The sequence below is a fragment of the Chelonia mydas genome, chromosome 24, assembly GCF_015237465.2.
Source record: "Chelonia mydas isolate rCheMyd1 chromosome 24, rCheMyd1.pri.v2, whole genome shotgun sequence".
NCBI lineage: Eukaryota > Metazoa > Chordata > Testudines > Cheloniidae > Chelonia > Chelonia mydas.
The window spans coordinates 9,587,661-9,609,788 of NC_051264.2; the positions used below are offsets into that span (position 1 = coordinate 9,587,661).

The following is a 22,128-nucleotide window of genomic DNA, read 5'->3' on the forward strand; positions in this document are numbered from 1 at the left end:
TGGTGCCACTACAGGACCTTGGTTGCAACAATGTTCTATACGGTCCCAGTTCAAGTCTATAACGTCACAGAGGGGGTGGGAAGGGGTGGAGTGGGGGCAGGGCCTGTGGCAGAGCCAGGGGTCGAGCAGTGAGCACCCCCCGGCACACTGGAAAGTTGGAGCCTGGACGCCAGCTCCGGCGTCGGTGCCTAGACATTTTAACTTCGGAAGAGCCGCATGTGGCTGCGAAGCCACAGGTTGGCCACCCCGGTCTAGATCCTTGTGTACATTAACATGTCTATCATCATCAGTGGGACTGTACTGGTGGTAGCTTTGGTGGGATCACAGGCGCAACTTTCCTTGGCGCCGGTGGCTGCTCGCACCCCCCCCCGCCCCCACCCCAACTCCGCCCCCTCCCTGCCCCTATTGGACCCCTCCCCAAATCCCCGCCCCGGCCCCGCCTCTTCCCCGAGCGTTCCACGTTGCTCCTCCTCCCCCCTCTTTCCCAGCACTTGCCGTGCGAAACAGCTGTTTTGCGGTGCAAGCGCTGGGAGGGAGCAGGGAGAAGCAGGACTCGGTGACGCGCTCAGGGGAGGAGGCGGAGGCGGAGGTGAGCTTGGGCTGGGGGGTGGGTCGGGGAGTTGCTGGTGGGTGCAGCCCCAGAGCACCCACGGAGTTGGCGCCTATGGGTGGGGTATTTTGGGCAAAAAATCTAGTGTCTTTTACTCCCTATGACAAGTGTAGAACTGGTAGGATTGACACTGGAGATGTTTGTATTAAATTCTGATTAACTGGGAATGAGAAATTATTTTTATTTAGCCTATTAACACAAAATCTTATTAAAAAAAACTTTTCAGGTTTTCTTTATATTTAGTATGGAAATTAGACCCAAATGCAAATTCTTCCTTTAAAAACTTGTAGGTGTGATACAGTAAATCCTTTGGGGTTGGATCATGTCTACTTGAAAACAGCGTATGGGACATTATAGAGGCTAATACTTTTTATTTAGAATTGTTTTTTTTTTACATCACAAAAACATCAGGGTTATTACACAGACAATAAAAATACTCCCATTGTGGTGATGCAGCTGTTCTTGCCATGAACAAAAATATCTGTCGAATAAAATTTGCTCAGGCAGATCAGGAGAGGAAGCTTAAAATAATTCAAGGATAAACTGATCTGAAGAGGAAGGTTTTACACTAAATCAAATACAATGAAGACAGCCACTGCAGGACTCAAACAGATCTTCTGATGCAGCGAATTCTGCCGATGGTTCTCTGAGTAGGGTGACCAGATGTCCCAATTTTATAGGGACAGTCCCAGTTTTTGGGTCTTCTCTTATATAGGCTCCTATTACCCTCCGTCCCCTGTCCCGATTTTTCACACTTGCTGTCTGGTCACCTTATCTGTGAGCCACAAAGTTCTCAATCCAAGCAAGATGGAACTTTGGAATGCTGAGTAAGAATAGCTCTCTTGAGGTCCATCTTAAAGGTTACAAGCAAAACAAAGGCACCTGAGGTTAGCACAGAGGAATGCACGAGCCATAAAGAAATAAAAGGGATAAACCTAATTGCATCTTTCTAGACATTTCCTGATCTACTTACATATCTGGGGTTTTAGATGAGTAGTTTCTAGGTATGCTACTGATGATTTCTTCATACGTGGCCCAAGCTCTTACAGCATAGCTCTGCCCTGTCCGCCTCTCCCCAGGGAACAACCACAGACAAACAAAAGGGGAGTCTTTGTTCAATTTTCAAAAGTTCTAGCCTTCCCATTGGCTCTTTTGGCCAGGTGTCCACTCACTTCCTTTTACCTATGCATAGCACTGAGACTTTTTAACCCTTTAGAGGTAGAGCAATTAGAGAACAGCTCCTAAGAGGGATTTTTATAGCTACTGGCTGGGTGTCCATAAAAGGGAGCTACCCCTTTGCCCCCATTCATTTATCACAGGAACTCATTGTCACAATATGTCAGAGTCCAAGAGCTTTGCAGAATAAAAAGGATTAAAAATGGATAATGAAAATATTCTTGGTTACATTCGCTAGAATAAAAAATGAAGGCTATAACTCCTCATTCTTCAGGCAGTCACTTTCTGCAAGTGTTTAAGGGGAAAGTACCCTCATGGGCAGTTCAATATCTGTCCATTATGGAGTTTCTTGCACCTTCCTCTGAAGCATTTGGTATTGGCCTCTGTCAGAAGCAGAATATCAGATGAGATTTCATTTGAGAATGTAATTCCTATATGATATATTTGAGACTAGATTTACCTACATTCTTGAGAAGATGAAACACTGCAATCAGAAACTTTATAGCCTATACAAACCATTTATTAAAAGGAACACTTACATTTTCCTTGGCTCAGCAGTCTAAAAGTTCAAAAAGTCAGAAGTACTTTTCGCTATAAAACTTATTTGAAGTGTGTTTAAAGGTAGCATTTCTGTGATGCCTGATTGCCTGATGCCTAAATCATCCTGGTGAAAAGTCACATTTTGGAATTGGTAGTAACTATATTAAACTTTATGAAAGCAGGTTTCAAACTTCTCTAGTAGATTTCTTTTTAAAATCAGTGTTTTATGGTGAGACAGTATTTAGGATGGGAACTTCACAATTCTTGCTCACATGATTAGCCAATGGGGCTACTTAAAGTAAGGAAGTGATTGTATGATTGGACCCTTAATGTGTAAATTTAAACATTGATATTAAATTTGTCCTGCTTTAAGACAGATTATTTATTCTGATACTGTCTGTCCATATGTCCAGTCTCACACATGCCACTTCAGAAAGGGCAATAAGCTCAAATCTCAACTGCAATTCACTTTTCAAGCGTATTTTACTCATAGTAAATGGCTTTGCTGTTTCCATTTTTCAGAACAAATGGGTATAACTTTTCTTAACCACTAAGTAAGTGAAGTGTTGCTTAAAGTGCCAGACTGACGGTCCTAGAAACTGAAGTTCTCTGTTTAGTTACAAAAGCTGTGGCATGATCGGAAGCAAGGCAAGTTTTCCCACTTTTTCCCACCAATGCATTGCAGCCCTATCTCAGGAAATCTTCTATACGTGGAGGCACAGTCAGGCGGCCTGCAGGTGCCACCTGTGCCTGCAGGTGCCACCCCTCCAGCTCCCATTGGTCGGGAACCCCGGCCAATAGGAGCTGCGGAACCAGTGCTTGGAGCGGGGGCAGCGTGCGGAGGCCCCCTAGCTGCCCCTACATCTAGGAGCTGGAGGGGGGACATGCTGCTGCTTCCAGGAGCTGCGTGGAGCAACAACAGGCAGGGAGCCCTTTTTAGCCCTGCTGCGCCGCAGACCGGATTTTTTAATGGTCAGCGGGTCCCTTTTTGACCGGGCGTTCTGGCCGGAAACTGGGCACCTGGCAACCCTAGGAGTGGGAAAGAGGGGAAGAGCAGCGAGTGACGGGGGAAGGTGAAAGAGGAGCGAACTGGGGGGGGGGCCTCAGGAGGAAGAGGCAGGGCAGGGGTGAGGCCTGGAGGAAGGGCTGGAACAGGGTGGAGCCTGGGCGGTGGAGGGACAAGGTGGGGCAGGGCCTCAGGGGAAAGGGGGGGTTCTGGCACTCCCCCCACTCAGCCTGCTTCAGTCCAGCCCCCCCCCCCCAGACAGGAACTGCTCCCTCCTGTTCCAGCTCAGCCCCCCCAATCCAGGCATTCCCCCCCAGGCCTCCTCTGTCCTTGCCCCCCCGGGACAGGCACTGCCCCCCCCAGTCTGCTCTGGCCCAGCCCCCCAGCAGAGGCACTACCCCCCAGTCTGCTCCAGCACTGCCCCCTTCTAGACAGGCACTTCCCCCCCACTGCAGCCTAGCCCCCCCAGCACAGGCACTGCCCCCCCTGAATGTTCCAGCCAGGCCCCTCCGCAGAACAGGCCCTGCTCCCCCAGCCTGCTCCGGCCCACAGGACAGGGACTGCCCCATCAGCCTGCTCCGGCACTGCCCCCCACCAGCACAGGCACTGCCCCCCCAGGATAGGCACTGCCCCCCCCTCAGTCTGCTCTGGCCCAGCTCCCCCAGGACAGGCACTGGCCCCCATGAATGTTCCAGCCAGGCCCCGCCGCAGGACAGGCACTGCCCCTGCAGCCTGCTCCAGCCCAGCCTCCCCGTCCCAGGACAGGCACTGCCCCCCGGCCCCGTCTGCTCTGGCCCAGCCACCCCCCGGGGCAGGCCTTACATGGTGCTGCAGGGGGGTTGAATCACTCTATGGAAAGGGGCCGGGCCAGCCTGGATGTGCCCTGGACACAGTCCCTGGAGTAGCGAATGGGGCTCGGGCTCCGAAGCCTGCTCAGGCCTTGGGCTCTCTGCCAGCTAGTGCCCACTGGGGGGGCAGGGTGTACGTCTAGCAAGAGGGGCATTCATCCATTGAGACGCAGACTGAGACCCGCCAAACTCATCACACAGACAGCTGCCAAGCAGCCCCATGGCACCAGCCGAGGCTGGGTTCACACCAGTGACCAGTCTCCCCAAGAGACGTCGGCACTCGGAGCTGCGACTGCCCTGTGCCTGTCTCACCCCGGTGCCTGGCCATGGGGCAGGGCTCTGAAGGGGCTGCGTGGTTTGTGCTGTGTCCCCGGAGGGCACTAGCTAAGGTTAATCTGGGCTGCCTGGGTCCCCTGGCTGCATTAATGTGAGCAGCTGGGCCTTGGGAGCAGGCAGGGAGCCAAGAGAACACCCAGACACAGCTGGGGTTGGGCAGCCGCTTTCTCACCAGAGCCAGAGATCCGCACAGAGACACAGCGGGGGGAGGCCTCCGCGCCGGAGCCTGGGAACATCCAAGTGCCTCGAAGGGGGGCGAGCAGCTGGCCTTGGTGCTGGGGCCACGCCACATGCCAGGGGAGCATCTGGAGGCATGCCACATGGCACGTGAGTGTCTGGGGCCATGCTGCATGGTGGGGGAGCCTCCAGGGCTGTGCCACACGGCGCGGGAGCTGTTTGTCAGCCGAGCCCAGGACCTGGCCCATCTAGTAAAATACAGCAACGTGGCATTAGTGGTGCCTGCGCCGGGGAGCCTGGGGGCCAGATGGGAGGGGATAAGACAGGCAGAGTAGCTGGGAATCTGCCTGGCTCTTGTGAAAAAAGGGACGACACCACATGTCGTAGGGCGCACGGGTGGAAGCAGCCTGTGCATTGGATTGTAAGGTGCAGGGGGCACTTGCACGCGCCATATCGTTCGTGGAGGTAGGCAGCCACACGCTGCACTGGGTGAGTGAACGGTGCAAGGGGCAGGGAGACATGGGCTCAGTGCACCAGGCTGAAAGATGTTTGCATCCACAGGCTTCCTTCCTGCCCCTTGGCTCTCGCCCCTTAACTCCATCATGCTTTTGCCCTTGCCTCTCTCCCCACCTGCAACCGATTGTGCCCCTTGTCTCCACCGAGCCCCAGGCCCTGGCTCCAGTCGGGCGGGAGCAGCTCTGACTCTGCTATGCCCCAGTTCTTCAGGCTGGCTGTCATAAATATAAAGGGAAGGGTAAACACCTTTAAAATCCCTCCTGGCCAGAGGAAAAACCCTTTCACCTGTAAAGGGTTAAGAAGCTAGGATGACCTCGCTGGCACCTGACCAAAATGACCAATAAGGAGACAAGATACTTTCAAAGCTGTGGGGTGGGGGGAGGAGAAACAAAGGTTCTCTCTGTCTGTGTGATGCTTTTGCCGGGAACAGAAAAGGAATGGAGTCTTAGAACTTAGTAAGTCATCTAGCTAGATATGCGTTAGATTCTGTTTTGTTTAAATGGCTGAGAAAATAAGCTGTGCTGAATGGAATGGATATTCCTGTTTTTGAGTCTTTTTGTAACTTAAGGTTTTGCCTAGAGGGATTCTCTATGTTTTGAATCTAATTACCCGGTAAGGTATTTACCATCCTGATTTTACAGAGGTGATTCTTTTATTTTTTCTTCAATTAAAATTCTTCTTTTAAGAACCTGATTGCTTTTTCATTGTTCTTAAGATCCAAGGGTTTGGGTCTGTGGTCACCTATGGAAATTGGTGAGGATTTTTATCAAGCCTTCCCCAAGAAAGGGGGTGAAAGGTTTGGGAGGAGTTTGGGGGGAAAGACGTTTCCAAGCGGGCTCTTTCCCAGTTGTATATCTGTTAGACATTTGGTGGTGGCAGCAATAAAGTCCAAGGGCAAAAGGTAGAATAGTTTGTACTTTGGGGAAGTTTTAACCTAAGCTGGTAAGAATAAGCTTAGGGGGTTTTCATGCAGGTACCCACATCTGTACCCTAGAGTTCAGAGTGGGGAAGAAACCTTGACACTGGCACTCAAAGGGGCCCAAGAACTTTAGGTGCCCAAATTTCCACCAGCCCCTTCACAAATCCCAGCCCAGCCGTGGTGTGGCACTAGCTGGCACAGCACAGCTGCTTTGGATTGGGCTTCTTGGCCTGCTGGTATGGTGCCGGCCGCCCCAGGTGGAAGTCCCATCTGAGCTACCCCGGAGGCACCCGGCGGAGCTCTAACGCTGCTGTGGTGGTTGTTAATGCTCATTGTGCTTCTCGAGCTCTCTGATATGGGGGGTCAGCAATTTTTTTTCCCAAAGTGCACTCAGACCGGCAGCCGATGGCGCGCGGACCGGCACTGGTCCGCAGACCGCCACTTTGAGTAGCACTGGTTTAGAGAACCTGCCTTCTGTATCGCAGATGGACACACGTCTCCCCTTTGTCTGGGCACCTCGACTTCCCTTGCGATCATCTGTTCCCTCTAGCCCTCGCCTTGGGCGACAGCTTAGAGGTCACATCGTCCAAATTCTGTGGTTCAGAGGACACTCTTCCACCTGCCTCTAGGCCCTCGCCTGCTCAGCGTCACTTGCAAGAGCCTGCTGCAGTCGGGAGAGTGCTGATCCCAGGCTGTCCGCTGAGCGAGCAGAGTGGTTTCCCTGTGAAATCGGCTAATCAACTCCAGAGTCCTGCTGCGGAACCAGATGAAAGGAAAGTGGATTCGGCTCAGATTCCTTCCTCCCACAAGCCAACCTTAGCACGAAAGTGACATGAGGCCGGTGGGTGGGCGGGCGGGTGGAGAGCCTTGATCTCTGCTTGATCCGTCAGCCATGGAATTGTTCTTGGGTTCTCCACTGGGCTGTGATCCCGAACACCTGGGAGTCACACGCTTGGGGGCTGCCTTCGCAGCTGTTCAAGGCTCTCTGCGTCATTTTCCTGTTTACGGGGACGTTGATCTCCAAGCCCCGTTCCCTCAAAAAAACCCACCCTCTCTCCTGACACCTTAGGGGTCCGTCTGGATCTACATCGGGTAAAGTTCATCCTGAGTATGTTCTAACTACACTTCCTCCATGTGGTCTGCCCCAGCAGATTGCTGTCTCCTCTTATAGACTGGAAGCACCTTGCAGCCTGGATTCCATGGTGTGTGTGCAACACGCAGCACAACAGGGCCCTGATCTCACTCAGGGTCTGTGCAACACCCAGCAAAATGGGGGACCCCAATCTTGGTCATGGTCTGTCCTGCACCTGGCACAATGGGGGCCCTGATCTTGCACAAGGTCTGTGCAGCACCTGGCACAATGGGGCCCTGATCTCAGCCAGGGTCTGTTCTCACCTGGCACAATGGGTGCCTGATCTTGGTTGGGGGTCTGTGCAGGGCCAGAACAAGTGAGCCCTGGTCTCAGGCAGGAGCCTCTACTGCAAAACAGCCAGTTACTGACTATGATAAATTCCACGTCTGCTTAACCAGGCGCACAAAGGGGCAAAATTCCACTCTGCTGAAAGCAGATGAGGCCAAGCTGAGCCATACCCATGATGTGTCTGACTCATCACCCTTTTCTGTGCAGGGGCAGGAGGTCCCTGGGTTCACAAGGCACTGGGCTGAGAACCAGCAGCTCATTTCAAGTGATCTGGTTAGCTGCCATCGGGTGGGAACAGCTCTCTGCTCCTAACAGCCTGAGCTGCATTTGCTCCAGCAGCTGGGCTGTGGGCCACAACGGTTGGCACTTCAGATAACCCATATGATGGATTTGGCACTTGGGATGTGAGGAGGGGCTGTGGGTGGTATGACTCAGGATGCCCGCCCGGTATAATCCCGCCAAGCTGGACTCACTTTCCAACTCGCACGCCCGGAGAGGCAAGGAGGTGAATGGGCTGTGTGATATGGAGAGAAAGAAGAGAAACTTACATTGCACAGTGGAGATCGCTGATCTGTGAGAAACGGAGAACAACATCCTGCAGGTGAGATAGATCTAATCTATCTATCTATCTATCTATCTATGTATCCCCATGCAAATGTTAGGAACCATTAGGAAAGGGATACATAAGAACGGCCACACTGGGTCAGAGCAAAGATCCATCTAGCCCAGTATCCTGTCTTCCGACAGTGGCCAGTGCCAGGTGCCCCAGAGGGAATGGACAGAGCAGGCAATCACCAAGTGATCCATCCCCTGTTGCCCATTCCCAGCTTCTGGCAAACAAAAGCTAGATAATAAGACAGAAAATATCATATCACCTCTATATAAATCCATCGTACACCCCCATCTTGAATACTGTGTGCTGATCTGGTTGTCCCATCTCAAAAAAGATACATTGGAATTGGAATAGGTACAGAAAAGGTAAAAAAAAAATGATTAGGGGTATAGAACAGCTTCTGTATGAGAAGAGGTTAAAAGTACAGGGACTTTCAGCTTGGAAAGCAACGACTAAGGGGCGATATGGTAGAGGTTTATATAATCTTGACTGGTGTGGAGAAAGTGAATAAGGAAGGGTTATTTACTCCTTCTCATAGCACAAGAACAGGGGTCACTCAATGAAATTAACAGGCAGCAGGTTTAAAACAAACAAAAGAAAGGCATTTTTCACACAATGCACAGTCAACCTGTGGAACTCCTTGCCCCAGGATGTTGTGAAGGCCAAAACTCTAACAGCGTTCAAAAAAGAACTCGATACGTTTCTGGATGATAGGTCCAGGATGGACAGGGATGCAACCCCATCCTCCCTAGCCTCTGTTTGCCAGAAGCTGGGAGTGGACAAGGGGGTATGGATCACTCAGTGATTGCCTGATCTGTTCATTCCTTCTGAAGCATTGCCATTGTCAGAAGATACGATGCTGGGTTTGATGGACCATTGGTCTGACCCAGTATGGCTGTTCTTATGTTCTTATATTCTTAAATCTATCTATCTATCTATCTATTGTCACTGCAGTATCTCAGTGCGTCCCCAGGAAGTCGATATCCATCAGGCATCCCAATGCATTTTCTGTGATGCTTGCTTTATTCTGGCATAATTTTTATTTAAAAATACAAAATCTTTCTTGGCTAATTTCCCCCCTTCCCCCTGCCCAGTGGGCAAGAACCAGCTGTCCACAGGAAAGCAGCCAGTAGCTGTAGCCTTGTTGGTTCTCCAGAAATGCAAACAGATAAGCCTGTGGCTTCATGCTCTCAGCTTCCCTTTGCTTTCTTTAAATGTTGACACTGAGTTTAGCTTGTTCCTAGTGGCATTTTCAGGCTGGGTCACAGGGGCAGCTCCAGGTCGGTATCTGCCTTTTCATGGAGGGGAGAACCTTTTTTGCATTGGTTTACCTGTTGCTGGATTTGAACCAGGTGTTCGCCATGGATTAGCGTAATTGAATATTTGCTATGGAGGCTTGGCAGAATTCTATTTTCATTTTTTGGCCATTTCTGTGGATAATATTGATGGTTATTTTAAAGCAATTTTTAGGTTTATTGATTTAGATGGTCACAGTTGCAGGAAACTGCAGTGATTTGAAGTCGCAGGGTCCTCGCCTCAGCACCTCCGTGCTCCTAAAATGAACACATTATAGGGAGCATGGGCCAGAGCCAGCTCCCCCCCCATCTAAACGGGCCCTGCTCCAACTCTGGTAATGCCAGCAAACATCGTGATTTACATGAACGTGGCCAATACATTCTCAAGCAGTATTTTTCTTATTTTGCTTCTTTGTTAATATCGCTGGAAATGTTTTTGCAGTGGTTTGTGAGTATCTGGTGAAATCAGCATTTGCTGACATTTACTGATAACAATAAAAACTTTCCAAGCCTACTCATATGATCTGTAACCTATTCAGAGAGGATGAAAATCACTGATAAGCTATTGAGACAGATGCCAGCTGGATGGAATTTCTCTGTGTAGCCATGCTGGAAACTCGCTTATCTCGCTTTGCCAGGTAGGAAGGAAGCAAGAAGAATTTGCCCCCAATCAGCCTCTGCTGCGTTGAAAGGGGAGGGAAGGTGGTAGGGGCCGGAGAGGAATCACTGCCCTTTTGGAGTGTGGTGGGAGGGAATGAATGATGGTGGGCGGTATGGAAAAAACTCCCACTGCTATTTCCAGATTCTTCTAAGGATCCAGATATGTCCTTCCCCAGGCTGCGTCTGAGCTTTGCAGCTGTCCCTGGTCTCTGATCTTGGAGGGAGGAGCTCGCCCATCGAGACCAGGACTGCTCCCTGGTGCAGTTTGCTTGGGTTTTGCGGGCTCAGCCAGGTTCCCCTCCTGTTTGCATGTAGTGACCCCTTCTGCCTTTCTCTTCCCTCTCTCAGGTCAGGGGGAGCAGAGCTGCCATAACAGCCGGTGGAGATGGGGCGTGATCTGCTGCACCTGGGTCTCCTCATCACAGTTCTCCAGCAGCTAGGTAAATACTGGGAGTGTCACCGCACGGCTGTTCTGTCTGTGTGGGATCGGGATGGGGGTCTCAAATGGGTCGGGGTCCTTCTCTAGAGCCCAGCACGCAGGGATCTCAGAGTGCTCTGCAGACAGTAGTTAACAACGCCTCTGTTCTATTCTATTCTATTCAGGTTTGTGCCCATCACCGTGGTACCTGATCAACTCACAACCTCCCTGGGAGGCAGCTTAATATTAGAGTTGGTTGACATTTTGAAACAGAATTTTTTTGCTGTTGTCCAAAACCAGCCCGGTCACGTTCTTCTCTACCAGACCTGGCCTGGTCACAGAGCTCACTTACCCAGCCCAGCTGTGCTCGTCAGCATAAGATCTTTTAATGCTCTGCCAGGTATGGCTGGGGCTAGTTGAAATAAGGTGTTTTACACACTGCGCCACCTAGTGGCTGAACACTACAATACGGTTTCACGTTCCATTACGTCTCCCCCTTCTAAGGTCTACATTCCCACCATTTCCCATAGTTTCCCGGCCACACTCTCTTTGAAGTTCAGTACGGATCAGGCCGTTGAGTGTCTCTGAATCGTGCTGGTTTCCTAATCACAGAACCTGAACATGGAACAACTTGGTCATCTGGCTGTCCGTTAGTTACGACTGGCTCTGGTTGGTTTGGAATCCTTGAGCCTTCTTTGTGTCCTGCATCTGCCACCTGTAGAGTTTACTCTGTTGATTTTTCCTGCTGAGGAACAAAGTGTGGGTGTTGGTGGTTTCCGCTGAACTCTCCACCGTCCGTCTTGATCACATATGATCTAGGCACAGAATTCTTTTTCTTTAGGACAGCTGGCGTTGTGCATCCTTTTTCTCCATCCGATTTGGCATGAATATGGTCACCAGGTTCTAGACCCGGCAGTTCTCTAACTGAGCGAGGTCTGTTGTATACGTGTTCCTAAGCTCTCTTAGCGTTTTTTATCTGGTTTGAGACAAGGAACGTGGGCCCTGGTCATTGCAGATCCCCTTGTGCCTTTCCTCCAGTGGGGGAGGTTTAGGTTGGATATTAGGAAAAACTTTTTCACTAAGAGGGTGGTGAAACACTGGAATGCGTTACCTAGGGAGGTGGTAGAATCTCCTTCCTTGGAAGTTTTTAAGGTCAGGCTTGACAAAGCCTTGGCTGGGATGATTTGATTGGGGATTGGTCCTGCTTTGAGCAGGGGGTTGGACTAGATGACCTCCTGAGGTCCCTTCCAACCCTGATATTCTATGATTCTATGATTCCAGGCCAGGCTCTTCACGCCAGTGCCCTGATTCCCAGCTCAGCCTCCTTCCCCCACCCCCATCTCCATCTGGACCCAGGTTTCTTCTACACTTCGTTTTGCTCAGTGGTGTTGTGCACTGATGAGCAGCGATCATTTCCCACCCAGGGGTGGCTGCCTGTCTGGGGTGGTTGGAGTGACTCTCAGGCTGGGTGCATGGTTGGTAAAGCACGGAGGGCTCCTTCGGGTGAAACGGGAGTGCTTCAGTAAGCTCTGTTCTGCTTGCATTGTTGCATTAAATCCTATGGCCGTTAATTCAATCCCTTCAACTGTGTCTTCTCCATGGAGTTATTTGATGAGGGGAGAGGGGCACAGCCCTGGGCTGACTGGCTTACTGGGATGTTGCCGTTCTGGTGCCATGGTGGTGACGAGGCCAGAGGAAGGCGGGGATGGCATAGGTCTGGGAGCATAGTGCTGGGGGCCACAGGACTGACGTGCTGGGACGGTGTAGTTTTGGCATATGGTGGTGGTGACAAGGCCATCGGATGGGCTCGCTGGGAAGGGTTAGTTCTGGTGTATGGTGGTGATGGTGACGACAAGGCCATCGGATGGGCTCGCTGGGATGGGTTAGTTCTGGTGTGTGGTGGTGGTGGTGGTGACAAGGCCATCGGATGGGCTCGCTGGGATGGGTTAGTTCTGGTGTATGGTGGTGGTGGTGGTGACGAGGCCATCGGATGGGCTCGCTGGGATGGGTTAGTTCTGGTGTGTGGTGGTGGTGGTGACAAGGCCGTAGGACAGGCTCAGTAGTAGCCAGAGGCCCGGGTCAGGATCAGCTTCAGGTGGGTACCGACAGCGTTAGACGTGGCTCCTGCTCACCAGGGTTGTGACTTTGCTCTGTTGTTCCCTAGCCTGCCCGGCGGAGCCATGTGGGAACACCTCCCACACCCAGCTGCAGGCCCAGGTCGGGGAGAACATCTCCATGAGTTGCCCCTTCTCAGTCTCCGATCCCAGAAAGGTCTCAACGGTCATGTGGACCTATCGGAGCCAGACCAATGAAACCAACCTCTACATGAGCAGCAATGGGAGCGAGAATTGCTCGCACTACAGGCCACGCTTCAAGGGCAGGACGTGGGTTAACGCCACAGGGCTGGCCCATGGCGATGCCACCCTGCACCTTGCCGGAGTCACAGCGTCCGACCAAGGGAACTTCTCCTGCTATGTGGGCCTGGTCTACGACTGCGTGTCTGCGGAGGTGCGGCTCTGGGTCAGCGGTAAGTAGGAGGGAGAGGCGAGGAGGCACGTGTTGGGCGGAGAGGCCTCCGGGCCACCTCGGCTTTCGGATTCAGCCTCGGGGAGAAGAGAATGAGAATCTGAGAGCTGAGTGTCCATTTGGGCTCATCCCCACCCCCAGTGGGCGCCATACGGCCTGTCTGAACCTGGCAGCATGTGTGTAGCAGGGAGCTAGGCCCTTTCTATGTACAAACATGGCCCCTGCTTCCCAGAGTATCTGAGTTGCTCCCCATCCTTAATCCCAGCCCCCTTGTGAGGGTGGGCCGGGCTGTCTCCCCCATTGCACAGCTGGGAAACTGAGGCACAGAGCGACGCAAGGGATGTCTGCATTGCACGCAGTGTGCGGGATTGCAGCCCCGGAGAGATCCCCGCACTAGTGGGGAAGCAACGGCAGCCAGGGCTGTATAAGCTGGGACCCTGCAGGTCAACTTGGGTGGTGAGCCCATGCTGCCAGGACATGAACTAGCTAGAGTCAGCTCCCTTGGGTGTGTCAACGCGTGCTGCAGTTCTCCCCCCTGATGGCAGGACAGCCCTACCCTAGGGGGTCTGTGGCAGAACAGGGAATTGAACCTTGATCTCCCAAGTCTCTGGCTAGTGTCCGAACCAGTGGGGCACCCTGCCTCTCGTCCTGCTCGTGGTGGGTCCGTGGCCGCACGGGCCCCATGCTATGACATGGCACCGACGCACCATGATGCCCGGTTGACGCGCGGGCTGATGACATGCCAATAGTGTGACATCGCATCAGACGAATCCCCAGGGCCTGGCGAGGGGCAGCTCTGGAGGAGCCTCAGCTCTGTGCGATGCCAGCGCCACATGGCACGGCAGTGCAGACACAGAGCCCCCAGATGCAGTGACTCGGGTCGGAGGCAAAGTCCCAGAGGCCACCACCCTGTGCAAAGAGCCCTCTGCGTGTGCCTGCAGAGCGTCTGCCGGGGGCTCTGGCAGTGAAGCCCCAGCGGCTGAAGAGCAAGCTGGCTGGCATAAGACGTCTGCTAAACAGGAGCTTTGCTGGCGTAGATTCTGGGTTCGGGGACTCCCCGTGAGCCAGCAGACCAGTTTGCTCCCCACCAATCTGGGAAGCCTCGAGTGGATCAAACCTTTTCCTTCTTCTTTGCAGAACATCAAGAGTCTAGGTTGGACCTAAACTGCGGGCTCGCTGCCATCTGCTTCTCTGGCCTGGTGCTTCCCCTTGCCGCAGCAGTTACCCTGTGCGTGTGAGCACAGGGACGGGGGCTAGGCCCCAACTGGGGCATGGCTGTGAAACACTCGGAAGCCTCCGGGTGATCAAAGGGGACAGCCGCCTCCTTGAACACGCCAGCCTCTCTCACATCTCAGCGCTGCAGATGGCACGGGGCCCTCCAAGACAGGCTGGTACATGAAACATACACAGCTGGGACACTGAGCGCTTGTCTATGCTGAAACTCTACCCTGGCGCCGCTATGCTTCAGTGTAGACACCACCTGTGCCGACGGTAGGGGTTGTCCCATCGCTGCGGATAATCCACCTTCCCGAGAGATGGTAGCCAGGTTGATGGAAGAAGTCTCCTGTTGGCCTAGTGCTGTCTACACGGGGAGTTAGGTTGGCTTAACTGTGCTGCTCAGGGCTGTGGATTTTTCACATAGCTGGGCAACGTAATTATGCCAACCTAAATTTCTTTTTTAGACCAGGCCTTAGGGTCCTGCATTGCTCCTAGCAAGGCACAGAGGCAGCCAGCATATGCTGCTACTGCTGGCTTACCAGCGTCCAGTATTTCCCGGCATGAAAGGTTTTTTTTGCAAATGACTCTGTGCCTCAATGAATTTATTATTATGCAAAACCGGACAAGCGGCATTGAGGGTCACGTTGCCCCGAAGAGCTCGGAGGGTGGCGGTTCTCTTCCAGCTTCTCTTCCAGCCAGAAACTGAGTGCTTGTCCCACAGACCATTTCTTCCTTGTAAACCCAGAGCGAACTCGAATCCCACAGTATTCCCACAAGCCCCGTCTCCAAATCCAAGCCGTTAAAGGGCATGCCCCAAGATTTACTGGTCCCTTGCCACTCATTTATTCTCTCTCAGACAGACTTCTTCACTCAGCTGGCTTTATCAGCGAGTGCCCCTCTGTGATAAATGAAGCTCCCTTTTATGGACACTCAGCCAGCCAATAGCTATAAAATTCCTCTTCGGAGCTGTTCTCTAATTGCTCTACCTCTAAAGGGTTAAAAAGTCTCAGTGCTATGCGTAGGTAAAAGGAAGTGAGTGGGCACCTGTCCAAAAGAGCCAATGGGAAGGCTAGAACTTTTGAAAATGGAAACAAGGCTCCCCTTTTGTCTGTCTGTGGTTGTTCCCTGGGGAGAGGTGGACAGGGCAGAGCTATGCTGTAAGAGCTTGGGCCAGGTATGAAAAAAAACATCAGTATCATACCTAGAAATTACTCATTTAAAAACCTCAGGTATGTAAGTAGACCAGGAAATGTCCAGGAAGACGCGATTAGGTTTATCCCTTTTATTTCGTTATGGCTTGTGGATTCCTCTGTGCTAACCCCAGGTGCTTTTTGTTTGCTTGTAACCTTCAGCTGGACCTCAAGAGAGCTATTCTTGAGGTTAATCCTTCTAGGGTTGTTGTTTTTTAATCTAGCAAATGCCCGAGTTCCCAGATGTATCTTGTTCTTTTTTTTAATTAATAAAATTTACCTTTTTTAAGAACAGAATTGAATTTTTTGTGTCCTAAGAGGTTTGTGCCCATGTTGTTTAAATTAGCAGGTGGCAACAGCTAATTTCCCCCCTTTTTTTTTCTTTCTCAGCTTTTCCCTGGAGGGGGGGGTGAAAGGGCTTGAGGGTACCCCACAGGAAGGAACGCCCAAGTGAGCCTTCCTGGGCTCTCAAAGGGGTTCTGCCTTGGGGGGTGGCAGCATCTACCCATCCAAGGTCAGAGGGAAGATGTAACCTTGGGAGTTTAACGCTTGGAGTGGCCAGTATTACTTTTTAGAGTCCTTGCAGGCCCCCACCTTCTGCACTCGCAGTGCCAGAGTGGGGAATCAGCCTCGACACCCTCCATCCAGCTCACCCCCCGCAGGACCTTCTGGAGTTTGGAAATGTGCTGGCTGCACGTTGCATGCTGAGAGTGTGCCAGGGACGGGGGTTTGTGCCAAGGCAGCGGCTCGTCTGTAGTTACCAGGCGTTCCGATGGGCGAGGGAAAAACCTGGGATATTCCAGCTGTCCCCAGAGGTGTTCTCGGGACAGCGGGATGTTGCATGATGAAGCAGGCCGGGTTGTCTCTTTGCTGCTCTTGGGAGCTGCTGTCCTTGCCACAGGAACACTAACCTGCGAATTCCTCTGCTTTCTGTGCTGTGGATCCGTACAGCGGGGGACCGTCCGCTTCCTCTCTGCTCCATGCCAGGGGGGTGAGATGGAGCGATCTAAAGGATTCACTAGCTCTCCACTGCCCCCCATTCTGATACTGAGGGGGAGATGTAATGGGGGAAACTCAGTCTCCCTGGCTTTTGCTCTATCTACCAGCGGGATCCCAAGAACCCACTCATTCTGGCTGTCTCCTATATCCTGGGATCTAAAGGGACCAGCTCAGTCTGTCTGCTTGGTCCCACGAGGGGATGGACAGCAGGGCTTGAAATGATCGACTTGGTCCCAGTGCCATAACACCCCGGGAGTGGGGAGCCATGTGCTGAGATCGGAGCGTCACCCCCTGCGGTCTGTAGTTGGGAAAGACACCAGACAGACAAACTGAGACAGCCGGAGCAGGAACCTCATGAAAGAACTGGCCAAACCAGGAATGGTTCAGCCTCTTGGCAACAGCATCAGGGTGAGGGGGACACATGCCAGCTCCACCCCACCCCCTGCCATGTGCGCTCCCTGGGTGGGCAGAGGCCCTCACCATGGTGTGGTGCCCAGTCAGGCTGAAAGTTTCTTTGTGTTTACAAAATGGAAATGTCACCCCCAGATTTCCATTTTGTCAAAAATATTGTCAAAAATAAAAAAAGAATTTTTGGGGGGACAAAAGTGGAAAAAAATGTCTTGTTTTAATAGAATTCCTTTGGGGTGGGGGCGGGTAATAAATCAATTTCCCAACTAGTTCTGTGTCACGCTTCGCGTTTGAGTGTAGATGTGTGTGCATGCGCATTGGTGTATGTGCATGTAAGTGCATGTTGCAAAAAAAGCGAACATCATTCTGGGCTGTATTAGCAGGAGCGTTGGAAGCCAGACACGAGGAGCAATTCTTCCCCTCTACTCCGCGCTGATTAGGCCTCAACTGGAGTATTGTGTCCAGTTCTGGGCGCCACATTTCTGGAAGGGTGTGGACAATTGGAAAGAGTCCAGAGAAAAGCGCCAACAATAATGAAAGGTCTAGAAAACATGACCTAGGAGGGAAGAATGAAAAAACTGGTTTGTTTAGTCTGGAAAAGAGAAGACTGAGAGGGACATGAGAAGAGTTTTCAAAAAGCATAAAGAGTCGTTACAGGGAGGAGGGAGAAAAATTGTTTTTTCTTAACCTCTGAGGCTAGGACCAAAAGCAATGGGCTTAAATTGCTGCAAGGGAGGTTTAGGTTGGACATTACGAAAAACTTCCTACCTGTCAGGCTGGTTAAGCACTGGAATAAATTGCCCAGGCAGGTTTGTGGAATCTCCATCATTGGAGATTTTTAAGAGCAGGTTAGACAAACACCTGTCAGAGATGGTCTAGATAATACTTAGTTCTGCCATGAGTGCAGGAGACAGGACTAGATGACCTCTCGAGGTCCCTTCCAGTCCTATGATTCTATATATGTGTGTGTAGGTGTGTATATATGTATGTGCATATGTCACGGAGTCCCCTGGGCGATGCTCTGGAACTGCTCCCTACATAGCCAGTACAGGACTCTGGGGAAGTCTCCTTTCTGTGAGCTGTAAAAGTAAAATGAATTATATTGAAATTATAATTCATTAAAGAAAGGCTACTTGAAGGGTTTGTTGAAATATAGTTGTCAGGAAGAGAAACATTAAGGAGTGTGAGACAATGGGTCCTCAAACTAATTAACTTAGAAGCTCCTACTGAGCTAGGAGATTGGTAAACCTTAGTATGCAAATAAGATATGTATGTATATTTGTCAGTTTCTGCTTTCTTTTGTCTCTTATGTTAAATTGGCTTTGGCCTTAGCTGTATAAATAAGTTATCTTGAGCCTCAGAGAGGGGCTCACATCTGGGTGCATTAGCAAAGCGCTTTGCTAATAAACAGAGTGGTCTGACAAATTATGTGAGTCCTGAATCTGACTTTGACAATTTATGAAATTCATGAGGTGGTGTGAGTGGGGTAATTCACTAGCCTGACTATAGAACAGCCTGACTATAGAACAAAATAAGTACAGCCTGGAGGTAATTCTTCTATTTTTCCTGCAATTAGCAAGGAAATTTGTAAAGAAAGTGGTATTATATTAAAGCAATAATCTGTCCCCACCAGGGGTGGAAATTGTTTTCTTTTGTTTTTAGACTCTACAAGCAAGCTGGCGCCAGCGGAAGAATAACTCAGAATACCAATGGATCTATGTTTTGTGTTGTTTGTCTGTGGTGTTTGTCTTGTTGCTAGCATTGTTGTGTTTTAATGAACAGAAAACCTCATGACATGGGTGGGGGATGGCTTCAAAAGGCTGACCTTGGGGGGAGGGGGGAGAAGATGTGTATGGGAATGCAAAGGCTAACTCAGGAGAATCCCAAAATTCAGTGGCCACTGTTAGGATCTTGGGACAAAGACCGAGTAGACGTCTTAAAAGACAAACTCGGCCAACCTACAACTAAATTGGCAAAAGGAGAGGTCGATTGTTTCATGCAGTGGTGGGAAGAGGCAAATCATAGGTGGACAGAATCAAAACTTGCCTCTCTCAAAGATTCTGGCTTCTATCCCACCAGATGCAACTCATTTTACTGTTGTTGATTAGTGCTCTGCTTTCTTTTCTCTTCCGGTTCACCCTGACTCCCAGTTCCTGTTTGCCTTTTCTTACAAGGGGCAACAGTACACATGGACCACACTGCCCCAGGGGTATACTGACAGCCCGTCATATTTTTCCCAAGCATTAGCCCGAGACCTTGCTGACCTTGTTTTCCTGTCCAGGTCCACACTAGTCCAATATGTAGATGATCTACTCCTCTGTTCCCCTTCATTGTCTGCCTCTGAAACTGACTCTTTAGTGCTCCTTACTGCCCTAGCAAATAAGGGTCACAAAGCTTCTCGCTCTAAACTACAACTCTGTCAAGCTTCTGTCACAGACCTCGGCTTTCTCCTCTCCCAGGGTTCCTGTGCACTTTCTCCCACCGCGTCCAAGCTATCCTTAGCTTTCCCCGACTCCGCTCCCCACGCCAGGTCCGGAAGTTTTTAGGCATGGCTGGATTTTGCAGACAATGGATTCCCCAATATGCCTCCCTTGCAAAACCTCTCCAGGAACTCACTCGGTTCTCTGTGCCTGACCCCATGCCATGGCGCCCTGAGGCCAATTCTGCCTTTGTTTCCTCAAACAGGGTTTGGCTTCTGCCCCTGCCTTAGGGCTGCCTGACTATTCTAAGCCTTTTACCCTTTTCTGCCACGAACCATCTGGGTGTGCGCTTGGAGTTCTCACTCAGATGCACGGAGAAAAGAACCGCCCAGTGGCTTATTTCTCTGCCACTTTAGACCCTGTTGCCCAAGGCTTACCCCCCTGCCTGCAGTGCTGTGGCTGCTGCAGGGCGCCTAGTCGAAATGTCTGATTCCCTTGTTCTCCCGCTCTCCTCTTACCCTCCTGGTCCCTCACTGACCTCGCCCTGCTCAAGACTCTGCCCCAGAAACCAAGAAAGAATCCTGGGTTGCCCAAGGTTGCTCTCTGCATCCCGATTCCTTTTGGCGCTCGCCTACTGGCGCCTTTGTAGCTCCCTTTTCACTCTGCCCGTCTCTGGCCGCCCTGCTACACGGTGTTTTGCATGTCGGAAAGGAGGGGATGGTCTCTGCTGTAACAAAGACAGGATGGTGGGCCCCCCATTTTAGCTCTTTTGAGCCCGCCACTGTGCAGCCTGTACCATTTGCCAAAGCCATAATGTTGGTAAACCTGTAAAAGTGGCCCAGGGGTTCCAGGGCCTGCCTCAAGCACCGTTCTTGCATTGGCAACTTGATTTTGTACAAATGCCTAAGTGTCAACAATATGAATTTATATTGGTTATGGTATGTTTATTCTCCGGTTGGATTGAAGCCTTTCCTTGTCGCAAGGCTGACTCACTGTCTGTTGCCAAATGTTTGTGTAAATCATATTATGCCTGCCAAGGGAATTCCTGCTACTCTGTCCAGTGATCGGGGTACACATTTTACCGGACAACTTGTTCAACAGCCTGGACCGTATATTGCATATCAACACCTGTTTGCACTGTCCCTACCACCCACAGAGTGCAGGTGCAGTTGAAAGACGAAGTCGTGTCCTTAAGAATAAGCTTGCTAAAATTTGTGACTCTACAGGATTAAGCTGGCCAGTAGCCTTACCATTAGCCCTTATGGACATGAGATCCACTCCATCCCAAAGGCATAAATTAAGTCCCTTTGAAATTGTTATGGGACGCCCTATGCGAGCTATGACTACCATTACTCCCGTTCCAGATTTGAACTTGACTCACAGAGCGCTCCTTCAGTATTGCAAGGGACTAATGCAAGCTGTAAGTCACTTCCATTCACAGGTTCGAGCTGCCTGGCCCACGGAAACCCACCTCCGACGCTTGCCACAGCCTCGAGCCAGGCGATTGGGTCTACGTACGGCGCCATCACGAAAGCACGCCTTGGAGCCCCAGTGGAAGGGTCCTCATCAGATACTGCTTACTACACAGACGGCTGTTAGACTATCTGGCATCGCAGCGTGGATACATGCTTCACAGTGTAAGAAGGCACCATCCCCAGAGAACCAATCATCACCTCAGGACAACGCAGAGATAATTTTGACTCCAGAAGAAGACGTAGAGGAACAGCCTGCAATACCTTACAATCTACGCTCTCGTAAGGGTTGCCGGAAGCAGACGACAAACACACAAAAAAAAGGCAGTAGCGAGCCTAGCGCCTACTGCCTGGTGGGCGTAAAACCGTGATTGCAGTTCCCTCAGTTGAGGTTGTCAGAACGAGAAGAGCCTTGCCTCCAACACGCGCCTCGGCCTGTTCCTCGGCTGCTGGTATCTTACGGTCTGGGGAGACCAGGATGACAATTCTTTTATCCAGCAGTAGGTGTGGATAGCTCAGACCCTTAATATTTCTAATTGCTGAGTCTGCAGCCACATCCCAGCCCACTCTCAAACTGGTGTTCCTGTCCTGGCTATCCCACTCAAGTCCCCAGACCTCACTGGAGGGCCTCGTCCATTTAACAAAATATGGAACAGCAATGACACTTGGGAAGCGGTGGGAATAAATGCATCTAAATGGATAAGTGTGGTGGATGGAAAAGGTCATTGGGTTGGGTGTGTAATGGGACAGGGCTGGATCTGGGGAAAAGCCGTTGCCTTCAGCATATTGTGGCCAATGGTGTATGGGATTATTCAAACAAAACTAAAAAGTGGCGGGGCGGGTATGGAGATATGAATTTTTCTCAACCTGGGATCAAACAGAGAAATCAATCTCATGTTCCCCCTACAGTAACCTTAGTGAAAACAATACAAACTTTTCAATGTCATGCAAATAACACCACTCCTCATAAGGAGAATGACCCTGTACCCTTTGGGGATACTACTCCTCCTTTGCAAATGCCTATATGACAAATGGGTGCAACCGACCCTTCCCGGCCTTAATAGGCTATCACTGGGTGTGTGGGACCAGAGCTTATACCGCACTACCAGCTAATTGGTCAGGAATCTGTTATCCCGCCCGACTCTTCCCACAATTCCGAGTGCTAGGAACCTTCCCTTGAGAACGCCTCCGCAATTTCAGGCGAAAAGAAGGGACTTAACAGCATGCCCAATGGTATGTAAATAACATAAGCCCCTTAACCGGGGAAGCGGCCATTGGCGGTTCCTTAATACCATTAGTGGGAGTAATACACCATGCAAAAAGGCTCCTAAGGTTACAAGCAGTAGTTGAAATAATGGCAA

General features: G+C 51.0%; 1 protein-coding gene across 3 annotated transcripts; it reads left to right on the plus strand.

The window, feature by feature from the left end:
- Positions 1-5,628: 5,628 nt before the first annotated feature.
- On the plus strand, positions 5,629-18,299 carry LOC114018349 (myelin-oligodendrocyte glycoprotein). Of its 3 annotated transcripts, none has more exons than XM_043535453.1 (4): positions 5,629-5,664; positions 10,465-10,556; positions 12,699-13,061; positions 14,198-17,609. In XM_043535453.1, exons 2-4 carry the CDS (start codon positions 10,502-10,504, stop codon positions 14,296-14,298), a joined length of 519 nt encoding a protein of 172 aa, XP_043391388.1. In that variant the 5' UTR covers positions 5,629-5,664; positions 10,465-10,501; the 3' UTR covers positions 14,299-17,609. The 3 variants fall into 3 exon arrangements, with proteins under 3 accessions (XP_043391388.1, XP_037739334.1, XP_037739337.1); XM_037883406.2 differs by lacking the exon at positions 5,629-5,664 and adding an exon at positions 7,762-8,149 and having other exon boundaries at positions 14,198-18,299; XM_037883409.2 differs by lacking the exon at positions 5,629-5,664 and adding an exon at positions 9,499-10,374.
- The last annotated feature ends 3,829 nt before the right edge of the window (positions 18,300-22,128 follow it).

Bases quoted from the DNA above. Each gene is read 5' to 3' on its own strand.
- LOC114018349 (XM_043535453.1), top strand. From the start codon at position 10,502: ATGGGGCGTGATCTGCTGCACCTGGGTCTCCTCATCACAGTTCTCCAG. The intron at 10,557-12,698 runs GTAAATACTGGG...GTTGTTCCCTAG, and splicing joins CACAGTTCTCCAGCAGCTAG to CCTGCCCGGCGGAGCCATGT. The intron at 13,062-14,197 runs GTAAGTAGGAGG...TCTTCTTTGCAG, and splicing joins GGTGCGGCTCTGGGTCAGCG to AACATCAAGAGTCTAGGTTG.